Source organism: Notolabrus celidotus, chromosome 6, assembly GCF_009762535.1.
Source record: "Notolabrus celidotus isolate fNotCel1 chromosome 6, fNotCel1.pri, whole genome shotgun sequence".
Lineage (NCBI taxonomy): Eukaryota > Metazoa > Chordata > Actinopteri > Labriformes > Labridae > Notolabrus > Notolabrus celidotus.
The window spans coordinates 36,192,277-36,207,527 of record NC_048277.1 but is presented as its reverse complement, the minus strand read 5'-3'; the positions used below and the strand labels follow the sequence as shown (position 1 = coordinate 36,207,527).

The following is a 15,251-nucleotide window of genomic DNA, read 5'->3' as shown; positions in this document are numbered from 1 at the left end:
AAGATTAACTCATTTCTTTATTTGAATTATTATTGCATATTTTCTCTTCTCTATTTAAAATGATTATTATCATTATTTGTATTAATTTATTCTTCTTTTTTTGTAATATTTTCCTATTTATATTTAATTTTAATTATTATTAATTAAACATTTCTCTTCAATACTTAATTTTTTTAATTTAAAATTATTGTAATCATTTTAATTTATTTCTTCTTTTTAAAAGAGTATTTCATTTTAATTATTATTGCCTTCTTTCTCTTCTATCTAAAATCATTATTTCGATTCATTTCTTCTTTTTTTTCAATATTAACCTATATATTATTTTTAATTTTAATCAATATTATTTAAACATTTCTCTTCTATATGTATCTGTTTTATATTTCAAATTATTATTATTTGTATTTTTCTCTTCTCTATTGATCTATTTTTAATTATTATAAATTAATGTATTCACTTATCTACTTATTTATTTTGTTTTCAAGTCATTTGGCATAAACGTCTGGGAATTGTTTGCCTTGTATAATATACATACATGTCATTTTGTAATATGTGTATATGTATAATCTATAAACACACTCTTTGCACTCTTTTATAGACGCTGTCATATGCCTTAATGTTCCACAGTCTGGCACCATGAACTTCAGGATGATACACCTCATCGCTCTGCTCTCTGGAGGAATAATCAGCTCGTTAAATAAAGGTGAAGATAACTGATGATCAACACATTATGTAAATATCACCCTGTCATCTCTCTGCGCCCTGAACATTAAAGTTCAGTGTAGGGGTGACCCCAAATAGTGGAATATTGGACGATTCGTTCTAACGAGTCTTAGTCGACTGCCAATCTCATAGTCGAATATTTGCAGATGAAACGTGGATCATTCCATTCAAACCATGGGGGTGCTCAATGTCTAATTTTACATTATTTTCCTGTTTCCCGTAAAAACAGTGTCTCATATATCCTATTTTGATATAAATACAGACTTATTTAATGTAATTCTGAGAACAGCTTTTGAAGTGTTAAATCTCCTTAAAGTGGTAATTAAATCTCCCCTGGTAATTAAAGGTGGACTCTCCCATGGAGCAGACGTACCTCAGCTGGCCTTTAAATATTTCTACGTTCATGGCAGCTCAAAATGTCAGGAAATAAAACTTCAGTTGATTCTAAAAACTAGTGATGAAGATGAGGAGCAGCTTCATGAAGAGGGCTGTGAGATCAAGGATTACCGGACCACACAAAAACTGTACGGGGCCAAAAGAACCAGGAGGGATACCCAAAGCTGTCTGAAGCCTCAAAAACAATCCACAGCATCCCATCCACCTCCACACCATCAGAGAGGATATTCTCAAAGACAGGATTTACAGTCAACAAAGACAGGAGCGCACTTCTGCCCGTACACACGATGGTTTTCCTCACGTACAGTTTGAAAAGACTCAAGCGGACAAAGACGCGATGAAAGACTGTTTTAAAAGGTTCTGTTAAGAGATTTAAAAACCCTTTAGCTGGTTCAGGTTTGATTTTGAACATTATACAAATGTTTAGCCTTAAGTTGGACAAACTACCCTCTGCAGTGCTGCTCTCTGCTGTGTGAACACTGTTTAAATATCTCCTGATTCATTATTCTATAGTGGAGCGTTGTTCCATGTTTAACTGATGGTGGACTTATTTGAGTTTTCTCTCCTTCATCACCTCGTTGTTTTTGCAATATAGATTTAAAAAATCTAAGTTTATACTTATAATATTCTGTTGTCTCTTTTACTTTAAGCTATGAGTCTCTTAATTGTAAAGGGTTATGTGTAATATTGTCATGCGGTCACCATCATGCAGACTTTGGGTCAATAAGGAAAAACAACAAACATTCCACTATTCATCCACTATGGGCAAAATCTGATGAATCAGATTCCACTAAGCAAATCCTTAGTCGGGCTCACCCCTAGTTCAGTGTGTGTTCCGTGTGCTGCGTCAGTGTGTGTGCTCAGAGTTGATGGAGAGCTCGCTGTGTTTGCAGAGATCCAGCAGGAGGTCCTGTTGGCCCGTGAGCGTGTTTGTAAATATGTGCTGTTCTGGTATCTGAGTGTTTCACCTCGGCTGACAGAGGATGGATCCGTGCCAACAGGAACCAGCGTCTCTGCTGCAACGAGTACACAGATGTTTGAGGACGCTGCACGGCTGAATAACACTCACATGTTGTCCTGGATGAACTTCTTGATCTTGGTGCTGGTGTATTTGTCCTCCAGGAACAGCACGGAGCTGTCCTCGAACTTGTTGAAGAGCCGCTGTGGACGGAACAGGATGACTCCCCTGGAAACCAAGAGACAGGAACAGTGTTAGAAAAGTCAGAACGAGCTGCTTCTTTCACTTCTGTCACACATATCTGCTCTGATTCTACGTGCAGGAGCAGAATGTAAACTAAGATCTACTCACTCTCCCTCGATGCCGTTGTTCTGCAGGAGATCCTCAGAGTTGGTGTGGGCGAAGCGGTAGTTATCCCTCAGAGTGTTGGCTGCCTTCAGGAACTCTGCCTGTGCCGAGCTTTGGTCATCAGCAAAGAATCCTGGGGAAAAAAAGAGAGGACTCGAGTTCAGATCAGAGTGCAACAACCAGGATCCTTCTCTTTACAAAGCCACAGACTTTGCAACCAAGTTATTATCCTCAACGAACAACAGCAAGGAAGCTCGACTAGCAATCTGTGTTCAATGAGGTGCACAACCTGTCCTCATGTCTGATCCCCTGCAGGGCCTGACACATGCTCTGCAGGTGATCAGAGAGATGAGGAGTCCTTCAGTACATCCCTCGTGATAATGCATCCACTGAGGTTCAACCTCAACCTCCTCACGCTGCTGTTTTAAAAGGAAACGTGCAGCCAGTTTCTGCTGACGTCATCCTGCACTCTTCAGAAACGCTGCCTCATTAAGACGCCGTAGTGTTTCTGTTCGGTCATCATACACGAATCAACACTTCTCAGAGTTCACACATTTTAAATAAAGCCACCTCTCGTGTATTAAGAGGGGACTGAAGAGGTGACGCCTACATTTTATCAGATCAAGCTCCGAGCATCCAGAGTGGAAAGAAAATAGGGTTGCAAAAATTCTGGGAATTTACAAAGTTGGAAACTTTCCATGGGAATAAACGGGAATTTACTAAATTGAAGGATGGCTCTTAATAGGGAACTAGCACACTGCTTACTGCGGGGCTACTGAGACCTTGCCCCCTACATGAACTGTGCATCCCTTCATTGAGAAGCTTGAGGGAAGATGCTTTTCTATTTGCATGTTGAGCGAGACTTTTTTTGGAGGGAGAGGAGCTCTTTACATTTAACATTTTGAATGGGTTGGGTCAGGGGATGAGTAATATTGAACTCAACATTCATGTTTTTGTAATAAAATATTAAACACTTGATAACTCGGTCGAGGCATGATGTGTGTCTATAAATAAATAAAATAAAATAATAAATAAATACATAAATTAAAACATATTTTTACTCCTTGGCTTTTAACCCAGCATGAAAGTAGTGTGGTTTTTGTCTCTGTCAGTTCTTTTATTGGATTTTTATTTGCTCTTACAGTGTTTTTATTTGTTTGATTTTGTGTGTTTTTAAAGGTGACATATCACGCTTTTTTCATCAATATATATTGGTCTAAGAGGTCCCCAAAACATGTCTTTAAAGTTTATGCTCAAAAAAACACTTTGAAATCAGATTTTGGTCTGCCTGAAAAGTCCTATTCTTCAGCCCTCCTCAGAACACTCTGTTTTCTCTCTGACCACGCCCCCTAAGGTAGTGGGTGTGGCGTCGGCTCTCCGGCACGTTGATCTAATGTTTACATGTTGGCTGAATATACACGGCTCCTCAGAGATCACGTTACTTCAACCCTCTGAATCTGATCCAGAATCTGATCCTGACGGAGAGGCGCCTGCAGCAGGACCTTTCTGAAGCATTGGTCACAGATTTAGTGTTTCTTGTTGTTTTATTTGTCAGTATGTCGACGTGTGTCTTGGTACACAGCTACCAACATGTAGCTATGTGGCTATGCTAACTAGCGCTAGCACTTATCCATGATAAATAAAAATCATCCACTAGATCTTCAAATCTGCAGACGTGGGGAGTCAAACCGACCTTTGTGTTTATTAAGACAGCCTACAACTAGCATGCCTCCCTCCTAAGCTCCTTGTTAGCACACATGTGTGCAGGGAATGAAAAACGGAGGAGGGGTTGAGTTGTATTTTATACAGTCTATGGGCTGAACAAGCTCCGAGCTCTGACTCCGTGACAGACCGGATATTGTTGTGACGTAACAAAAACACGGAAGTGTGAAACGGCTCGTTTCACACACATTTAAAGAAAGGTGGAGAAATCAGAACAGGGGCAGAATGGATTTTTTTCATTTTCAGGGGGTTTGTAGACAGGGACACATATTTCAGGTAGAGAATCATTAAAAAGTCCATTTTGCATGATATGTCACCTTTAACCTATTTTTTAAAGTGCTTTATTTTGATTAGGATTCTTTTTTTTTTTAATTCTATTTTACTTTCTGACAGAGTTTTATGTTCTGTGTTTTAATTGTTTTTACCTCACTGTGCAGCACTTTGCTAGACTTGATTTTTTTTTTAAATGTGCAGTATACATTAGGTGGATTGGATAAATTAATAAATAAATAAACCAAAACTGAAACTTAAACTCTGCATTTTAAGAAAATGAAAATGAAACTTAAGTCAAAACTAAATAAAAAAACAAATCAAAGTGCTCTAACTGTTCTGACCTCGGTATGAACTGTTCTTGATTCTGTGCTACAAAGACTCGTCACTGTACGAGCATTTTGAGCATCCCATCCTTCCTGTTGTGTCTGCTCCAGAGAGGAATATGCTTCTAGAGAGGATAATGACTGATATTTAAAAACAGCGTCTCACCAATCACACTTCCATCTTGGTCTTTGATGTACTTCTGCAGGTCTGCGTCAGTCTTGAGCTCCACTGAAGCTGGACCAGCCTGCTTCTTGAGGAAACTCACGATCCCATCTACAGAAAAAACACAAAGACGAGGATGAGGTCGTTGAAATAAGCTGAGTCATATTAAGACATCTTAAATAGGTTAATGTAAATAATGACCTGCAGTTCTGGGACCATCATAGGGACCAGAATCCTCTCCATCCCTGAAGATCTTCAGGGTGGGGTACCCGCTGACGCCGTACTTGCTGCATGTGTTGCTGTTGGACGTGCAGTCAACCTACGGGGAGAAGAAAATCATTGACTTTCTGAGGAGGTGCAGAGTGCAGAAGAGCACGTTAAAGAGGACACGGTCAGGTGAACTCGATTATGCAATACCTTGGCCAGAGAGGCGGTGCCTTTCAGACGTGTGGCGGCCGCCTCGTACTCGGGTGCAAGTCGTTTACAATGGCCACACCTAAAGGATAAAGGATATGAGATCCGTCAGAGAGAAGGACAGGCAGCTGTGTTCAGGTTTCATCTGGGCAGGGATCCTGAGGGGGGATCTGGAGATTTCACAGCCAGGAATCTGACACCTCTGAGTCATGGTTTGTTAAACATAAGAAGTGTGTCTGAAAAACTGGATCCACAGGGTTGTATTTAAGTGGATTATTTAATCTGTATTAAAGGTTAGACACGCAGTCAGAGGCTTTGTTTGTCGTCAAATAAGAGGAGAAGTAAATAATCAGACTTTATAACAAATCCGGACTCACAACCGGGTTTGAGAGTTGGAATCATTGCTCATTTATTGCTCTTAGTGTTTGCTTTAAGTCCAGTTTAGATTGACATCCTGATACTGTATTAAGCACCTCTATTTTGCATGCTTTATGCCTTTATTTAAGTTCATTTTACTCATTTTTCTTCTTACCTGTGCTAAACTTTTACAGCCTGTTAGTCAACTGTGTTCACTTCAAATTTGCTGCAAAAATTAAATGTATTCTGACTTTAACTTTTTTAGATTTGTGGTTTGTAAATTATAAAACAATCTCGCTAAAACTTGACTTTTAATGGAGGTGTTTTACTAAAATTGTATGACTTTTTGCCACATTAATCATTATTTATTAATCAATCTTGTATGGTGGATACAGAGTAAACATGAGGAAATTAAACAAATTAAAAATTAACACAAGAAAATAAGGCATTTTAGGCTTTTTGAGGCTTTAAATGTGTATGCTATAATAATATGATGAAGTTAATGCTGCAGAGTAAGTAAAGTAAACAAAGAATAATCTTTAAATTAAAAAAAATCTCTATATTTTGTTCTACATTTCCATATGTCTTTAAAAGCAATGTTTTGTGTGCATTAAATGTCTAATTTAAGATAAACTCCAGCCTGTCTGCTCCTCAGATTTTAACTACTACCTTATTCAAGTTTGGCACAGTAGTATACGTCACGGTTTCTCTGGACCAATCAGAGGTCGACACCAAAACTTCTTCGACCAATCGGAGCGTTACAACAGTAAAAGGGCACGCCCCTAACTTCCTCATAGCGTCTTGCGCACGCAGTTTTAAATGAAAAACATGATTAAACGGGTTTAAATTTCACATTTGAATGTTTTTAATTGAATAATGTTGATTTAGTGCAAAATGTGAACCACTTGAAAAACGCTCTGACACAGCTAGCCGGCTAACACTGTTCTTCTGCCTTTAGCTAACATGCTAACGTTTGGGTCGAAGCCAATTAAGCAGAGACTATAACACATTAACGCCTCTTAATGTTTATATAAAGAGTGTAGCTGCAATATTAACTCTTAATATGAGTTAAATACATTCAGGGTTTAAAATGGGATGTATTAACGGTTAAATGTGGGTACGTTAACGTCAATTAGCTGCATTATTTACCACGACGCAGGCATGCTAGCTTAAAATGTGACGTTTAGTGAACACTTGGAAGCTTTAAAGGTCTCAAAGGAGGAAGAGAGAGACTCACCAAGGGGCGAAAAACTCCACCAGGATGATCCCGTGGTCCCCGATTTTGTTCTCGAAGTCATCATCCGTGTAGTCGATCACATCACTGGCCCAGGAGAGCCCGGCGAGAGCAGCCACAAAGATCAGCCTCAACATCTCTCCCTGACTGACAGATTCAAGTGTTCCAAACTGAATCTAAGTTTGACTTGCAAATCTGTTCCCCCTCTTCTTCTTCTTCTTCTGCTCCTCAGGCCTGGATGTCACAGAGGAGAGTGGCTGGGACTGGGCCGGAGGAAGACTAGTCGATAGAGAAAGAGAAAGAGATGAAGGCGGTGGAGATGTTCAGCACGGCAGCAGGACCTCTCCTTACCATAGTGTGGCAGCCTCCTATTGGTCAACGCGGCCTGTCACTCACGCGTCATCAGCCAATGAGGAGTCGGCAAATGAAGCTTCGGGGACTCGCAGCCAATGAGAGCTCGGCAAAATCAAAACTCGTCTCTAGCTTGTGATTCTGCATTTTAAATAAAAAAGTCACTTAAAAGTGTAAAAGAAATGTTAATTAGAAGCTATTTTATTTATTTAATAAGCTATCTCTTTATATTTTTTTTAGGAGATTGTTTTTAGATGTATTTTTCTATTTATCAATTTATTTTAAACTACTTTGAGACAGAGACAGAGACAGTTTCTTCCCGACAGCCATCACAACACTAAACAACCACAAACAGCTGACATAAACCATCCCCTCATGTGCAATATTTATAACTGTGCAATATCCTAAACCCAAATACCTCTTCTCCCACCTGACAGTATATTTTTGACATTTGTTTTATATTATTATTGTATTTATATTGTCTTTTATACATAGTTTCTACCTGTTTTTATTTTATCTGTATTTATCTCATGCACCTTCAGGAGCAGCGCTTCTAATTTCATTGTACACCTGACAATGACAAATAAAGGCTATTCTATTCTGTTCTGTTCTATTCTATTCTATTCTTTGGGCTAGGAGAACAACATTTCTTCTTTTATTATTGCAGATACTTAAGGAAAATGACAACTACACTGACTCCTGATCTTGAAGTTAGAATATAATTAAAATATTTTAATTTTCCCCTTTTATCAGTTTAATTGAAAATAGTGACACCGTTGATTGTTTTAAAAAAAATACATGCTCATTTTAAATTTGATGCCAGCAACATGTTTCAAAACAGTGCAACAGGAGGAGCATGCTTACTAATGGTTGCATCAGCTGTTAACAACACTCTGTTAATGTTTGTGAACTCAGGAAAACGGTTTCTAGAGTTTGTAAAGTGAAATGTCCTTTTCTAGACTGATTTAGGATTTCAGCTGCTCAACAGTTCGGGGTCTCCTTTGTCATGTTTTATGTTTTCGATGGGTGACAAGTCAGGTCAGTTTAGCACCTGGACTCTTCTACTACAGAGCCATGCTGTTGTAATCCGTGCAGTATGTGATTTGGCGTTGTCTTGCTGACATATGTAAGGTCTTCCTGAAGACGTCATTGTCTGGATGGCAGCATATGTTGCTCCTAAACCTGTATATATTGTTCAGCATTAATGGAGCCTTCACAGATGTGGAAGCTACCCATTCCATGGACTCTCATGATCCCCATACCATCAGGGACGCTGGCTTTGAACTGTGAGCTGATAACAAGCCGGGTGGTCCCTCTTCTCTTTAGAGTGGAGGACACAGAGTCCATGATTTCCACAAAGAATATCAGATTTTGATTCATCAGACCACAGGACAGTTTTCCCCTTCCCCTCAGTCCATCTTAAATGGGCTCAGGTCCAGAGAAGTCTCTGTGGTTCTGGATCAGGTTTATATATGGTTTCCTCTTTGCATGGTTCAGTTTTAACCTGCATTTGGGGATGCAGTGATGAAATGTGTTCACAGAAAAGGATTTTTGGAGGTGAATTTGAGTTCATGCAGTGATCTCCACTACAGAGTTATGTCTGTTTTTAATGCAGTGACTTCCACTACAGAGATTTGATGTTGCTGTCTAAATTTAAGAATCTGGGATAACACCCAGATTCTTATCTTGGCTCCTATCCTTTAGAGAGATGGTCTAAAGGTGAGAGCAAAGACAATAACGTGAATCTCATCTCTATTGAGTCTGAGGACATTTTGATGCAGTCATTGATTTGCTTGGTTCAGGCGTCTAACAGGCCCATGATCTCCTGGTATAAGTGAAATGTATATTTGCGTATCTCGGCGGGTAAATAAGTCTGGTCCAAACTCCAGCGCAGTAGGTTGAGGTAATTCACCTCAGCTGCCACCTGCTATGAAGAAGAGTAGAAGAAGAATCGTGGCTTCTGAGTGAACAGCAGACCTCCAATGGGATACGTTTCACACTCAGACTCCCTGAAATAACGTCTAAAAGTGATTTAATCCAGTCCTTTGAATCAAGTTTTATTTCATCCCTCTGGTTGTGTTTTCAGCTCTCTCGTTTAACACTTTTATCAAGAGTTCAAATACACACATCCCTCCTCTTCTTCAACCTTGGCTCACACGTCAAAATAAAGGTCAACCCGGGATCATTATCATGTTGATCTGCAGCTTTCTGCAGTCACAGGATCGTCTACCTGTTGTGGAAACTAAGCCCACAGGATTTAGTGTCCTGCAGAGATCACTGACACAGAGACATTTGATGGAAATTAGTTTTCATGACCTAAAGTTTGTTTTTTAAATATATCTAATAAGAGGAGAACTCAGTCAAAACAGGAGATTACTGTGAAGGTTAGACATCTGGAGGACTTTAGAGCTTCTGTGAGGAGGGGAGTGTATGTCTACGTCTCTTTAGGAGCGACAGAAGCTAATAAGAACATCGACAACAAGAGTCATAATTTATATCCTTATTTAAGGGTCAGTGTCACACGATGTGATTAAAAGCTTGCCGCATAATTAAATCATCTCTTGAATTTTCTACAGCAAATACTCTCAGTAAACAAGACTTTCTTTGGTGTTTCATCTCATGAAATATAAATAGGAATATTTTATTTGAGTAATTTAATTGTCTGACTGTAAATAACAGAATTGATCTCTTCAGTATGACCTGGTAAATTTAAGTTCAGACTTTCTCATGTGGAGTAACATTTGTTTAATGTTTATTTTGAAGCTCCTCATGCAGATCTATTTCTTAATTTTCTGTCTTATTTTTGAAGTAATGCAGGAAAACTTTAGATATATATAAATTAACTATATCATAAATAGACAAAAAAAAACACTCCCCTTTTTTGTGTTGTTGCAGTTTTCTCTCCACACCAGCAGATGGAGCTCTCTGACAGCAGCAGATAACTTCCCCTGTCTGTAGTCCTATACACTATTTAAAAAACTACATGTTCCATCAGTTTGCTGTAAATGCACAGAGGAGACATCAAAAAACAATCTCAGTTAAACTCAGTGAATATCAGCCACATGCTGCTCTGAGGCCCAGAGAGATGTTTCAAAAACTCAGATACGTGAAAGAGTAAGTGTGTGACATCTTAAATCCCCTCTTATGTAACCTGATTAAAGGTCCTTCATTAATGTTTATCCAAAGAGCTGAACTCTTAAGCATGTTTACATTTTTGGATTCTTGTTTCTCCTTTAAACTGAAGTCATGGCGACAAGTTCCAAGTAACAAGACCCATCCGTTTGGCCCATAGACTGTATAAATAGACTTACCTCTGGTGGACTCTGATTTGCATTTTAATCTTTCATTGTGAATCTCACTGTGTCACTGGCTTTTGAAACACACTCTATAAATCAGCTTTAATGCCTTCCTGTCTTAGCTTATTTTAACTTGCTTTAAATGCAAATTTTAATTTTATTTTTAACATATTTCTAATTTTCCTTTTCTGTTCTTTTGTGCTTGTCTGAATGTTTCCAATGCTTTTAATGTTTTAATGTAAAGCACATTGAGTTGCCTCTTATATGAAATGCGCTATACAATAAAGTTGCCTTGCCTTTTACTTATCTTACTGATTTAATTCAAACTCCACATTAATTTGAAATTAATTGAGACATTTCTGTCAGTAAAAATCAACAAGTCATGAAATTAGAAAGACTGACTTTAGGACTAACTAACTTTCTACTGTGACACATTCATCTTTTTTAAATCTTACTTGTAACTTTTTAAACATTTCAACAAGACAACATTATCAAACAAGGGCTCACACATTTGTAATAAAAGTAGTACAAAATGAATAATCATAATAAAAATAAAATGATTAAATTAAACAAATTTATAATATGTAGAAAAACACATGAGGAAAATTTAGATATAAATTTCCTGTCTCTCTTCAGCTGTTCTATCATTAAGGCACAAGTGCCCCAAAAAAGTAACTTAAAAGTTTAGAAATGATTCATTCCAGTCCCACATCTCTAATGTCACCCGGTCAGCATACTTCCATCTCTGTAACATCTCTCGCCTGTCCGTCTCTCTCCTCCAACAGTACATCCATTCTGGTTCACACCCTGGTCACCTCCCGCCGCCTAGATTACTGTAACTCCCTTCTTTTTGGTGTACCTGATAAATCCATCTATAAACTACAACTGGTTCAAAACTCCACTGCCCGCATCATCACCAGAACCCCCTCCACCAGCCCACATCACACCTGTCCTGCAGCAACTCCACTGGCTTCCCATTAAATACTGCATCATTTTCAAGATGATGTTTCTCACCTACAAGACCATCAACAACTTAGCTCCTCAGGACCTCATTGACCTCCTTCATACTAAAATACCCACCCGTAGTCTGAGGTCCTCCTCTCTAATCCAACTCACCTTCCCACCTGAGCGATTGACCACCATGGGGTCGAGAGCCTTCAGCCGCTCGGCCCCCCAGCCTCTGGAACTCTCTCCACCTGGATGTACAGAATTCCACCTCTCCCTCCACCTTTAAATCCCCCCTCAAAACTCACCTTTTCCACCAAGCATACACACTCTAATCCGTCTCCTTGGGACTGGAATGACTTCCCCTCCCCCCTTTCACCCTTCTAGCATTGTATTCTTTATTCTAATGTATGTATTTATTTACTGTTGAGTGTTGCTTTTATTATTGCTATGTTGTAAGGTGACCTTGGGTGTCCAGAAAGGCGCCTATAAATAAAATTATTTATTATTATTATTATTATTAATAATAAAATGAACTATTATTATATTAAAATAATTATGAAAGAAAATAAATATATTTAAATGAAATGAAGAAAAAAATACATAAATAATATTCTGACACATTTCTAAAAGAGTCATAGAAAAATGACCACCAGAAAAAGAGCAGTTTAATCTTAAGTATGTAGATATTTGTATCCAGTTAATAAAAAACATACTGCTCCACTTCAAAAAGCAACATCCAGTGTTTAAAAGATTAAGCAAATGAGGGAGCACAAAAACTGCAGTACTGAGAGTGTCCACTTGATGCTGCCTGCAAAAGCCAAAGAAGCCCCATTAAGCCCCATGTTAAAGTGCTCATACTAACCAATACATGTGAGTCTGCAGGGCTGGATGCTGCAGCTCTAGGACCCTTGAGTTGTTGCCACAGTTTGGATTAGGGGTACATTTCCTTCGTCATCCGTCTCAGCACTAAAATGTGGTTGTTGGTGATCCAGTATGTGGTGCCATCATATATAACATTGTGGTCCTGATGGTCCCAGCAGAGTTAAATATGATGACTGACTGATTTAGAAACCAAGCTCCACCTCTTTGTTTAGAGTGATTGAAAGTTTTAGCTTTTCCAATATGGCGCCCTCTATTGTTGGGCGACGTCACAGAGATGATGTCCATGTTTTTAAACAGTCTATGCTGCACTCTCAGATCTAGAGAAGGACAGGCTTCACAGATTATCACATTGTGCACATTTCAGGAAACTTGTAGCATGAGGTTGACTGTTTAGTTGAGTCTGTATTGGACAGTGGATACTCAGTCTGCCCTATCTTCCTAAACGGATCAGTTTCTTGTAGCGACAGTCCACAGACTCTCCTCCTCTCTGCGGCTCAGTCTTGGATCCAAACAGCCGGCGGGTGAGCAGAGCTAATCCTTAAAAACAGAGCCTTTCTCCCAAACCAGCCAGCGTTTACTGTAAACTCTGAGCTCAGAGGGGGAAATCATTCAGAGACCAAATTAGGTTAGAGGACCGGCTGACTGTCAGCGTGTGAGGAGCTGTGATTTAGGTGTTTGAGAGAGCAGGGAGTGTTAAATTAAACCACACTTTCAAAACATTTGTGCCGTGGCCATGTTACCAGGCCTCATTAATAAATAGTTTAATGAAGGATTTGTTGTTAAACCTGAATCTGAGGCGACAAACAGCCCCCACACAATGTGCTCAGACACGGCACAATGACACAAAGGTGCAGTCAGTATGAAGAGATCAACAAGAGGACAAAAGATGGGAAAACATCAATAAAAAAGAGGAAGATAAATAAAGAGATAAAAATCAATAAGATAACATAAATTCAAGAGGATGAAATAAACGCAGTAATAAGAAATCAGGGAGTCACTTCTGGGATATCGCCAAAGTATCTCCTGAAACCCTGACAGAAATCAGCACAAAGTTTGGCTCTTCATTTTCAGACGCCTATCTGTTGAGTCACATCGATTAAATGCTGGCGAGGAGCTCAGTGTGATAATCAAACAGCCTCCGGTCTTCAGAAATGGACGATGTGAGGTTGAGTCAGCATTTTGGCAAACCACCATCGTGAGGGCGACATCACTGAGAGTACATCCATCTATCTACGATCTATCTACTCTACACTCAAACAGTTTGAACTGTATACTATCTATTTACATGATGTACGTGGTCTCCGTATATGACGTCATCAGTCATGCATTTCTTGTCCGAGCTGCGATGGCAAAGCTAACACACCTGTGAGGCTGTGTATAGAATTTAACAATGAAATGCAAAGATTTGTTGCTAACACAACTAAGAAGATATTTGGTGTATTCTAAAGCACATAGATAACATATTACTCAAATTTGTACGCCACTTGTTGCTGGCTGGCGAGCTCCGCTAATGTATCATGCATTTTGGGTCAGTTGGGTCTGAGTATTGAGCTCCTGTCTCTAATGAAAAATGTTGGTTCATCTAAATTAAATATAAATCTGGGAATTTCTCAGATACACGACATCGACAGATTCTGGTACGTACGTCCAAGGAAGAGGGTCAGGCGAAGGAAAAGAAAAATGAAGGCCAGGCCAACAAAAATGTTTTCTTGAAAGATGTCACTTTTTTTTATTCTAATAGTTTTCTAGTCTCAGAATTCAAGATTTAAGTCTTGGAATTCTGTCTTTAACCTCCAGATCTGGCTTTAGTCTTGGAATTCAGACTTAAGTCTCGGAATTCAAGATTTAAGTCTTGGAATTCTGTCTTTAACCTCCAGATCTGGCTTTAGTCTCGGAATTCAGACTTAAGTCTCGGAATTATGGCGTTAGTCTCGGAATTATGGCGTTAGTCTCGGAATTCAGACTAAAGTCTCAGAATTCAGACTAAGTCTTGGAATTCAGACTAAGTCTTGGAATTCAGACTTAAGTCTTGGAATTCAGACTAAGTCTTGGAATTCAGACTAAGTCTTGGAATTCAGACTAAGTCTTGGAATTCAGACTTAAGTCTTGGAATTCAGACTAAGTCTTGGAATTCAGACTTAAGTCTTGGAATTCAGACTTAAGTCTTGGAATTCAGACTAAGTCTTGGAATTCAGACTAAGTCTTGGAATTCAGACTAAGTCTTGGAATTCAGACTAAGTCTTGGAATTCAGACTAAGTCTTGGAATTCAGACTTAAGTCTCGGAAGCCTTGCTTCAATTTTAGATTTCTAACCTTTTTTCTAAAAATTCGTCCTTTCATCTCTGAATTCTGACTTTAATCTACAATCTACAATTCCTATCTACAATATTAGAATTTTTCCTTTTTTTCTCAGAATTCTGACTAAAATCTTGGAATTACGAATTTAATCTCAGAATTCTGACTTGAGGCCTTAATCCTCTCCTGTATACTACAAACTCAAAGTGATGCCATTATTAGTATGAAAAGAATGATAGTATGTGGTTTGGACTCAGCCGAGAGCTGTAAGAATTTTTAAAATAACAATTCAAATTTAAAAACAATGAAATAAAATAAAATAGAAATTAAGTAAATTTTGGCGTTAAAGGAACACTGAGATGTGTATAAAAATAGGATGAAAAGTTAAAAAGATAACAGGCAGTAAGAAGGCGACATCCCATAAGAGTAAGTCTATAAAAGTGAGTTTTAAGGAATGAAGATGATGTCACTGCTTTCAGAAGAAATTCAGGATATGACCTCCTGAGCTCTCAGCCCTCCTTCTGCACACATCATAATAAATACTGCAGACCATAATACTCTCCTTTCTGTT

At 38.6% G+C, this 15,251-nt stretch overlaps 1 protein-coding gene across 1 annotated transcript in view; it reads right to left on the bottom strand.

Moving 5' to 3' along the window:
• Window positions 1-7,254, bottom strand: part of pdia3 (protein disulfide isomerase family A, member 3) — a 14,464-nt gene extending 7,210 nt beyond the window's left edge. Inside the window, exons 1-6 of the mRNA XM_034685588.1 lie at window positions 6,912-7,254; window positions 5,321-5,399; window positions 5,105-5,222; window positions 4,907-5,014; window positions 2,426-2,555; window positions 2,186-2,302 (exon numbers count right to left, since the gene is read on the bottom strand). Coding sequence (XP_034541479.1) covers window positions 2,186-2,302; window positions 2,426-2,555; window positions 4,907-5,014; window positions 5,105-5,222; window positions 5,321-5,399; window positions 6,912-7,045 — 686 coding nt within the window. The 5' untranslated portion in view covers window positions 7,046-7,254. The remainder of the gene's footprint in view (window positions 1-2,185; window positions 2,303-2,425; window positions 2,556-4,906; window positions 5,015-5,104; window positions 5,223-5,320; window positions 5,400-6,911) is intronic.
• Between the last annotated feature and the right edge of the window lie 7,997 nt (window positions 7,255-15,251).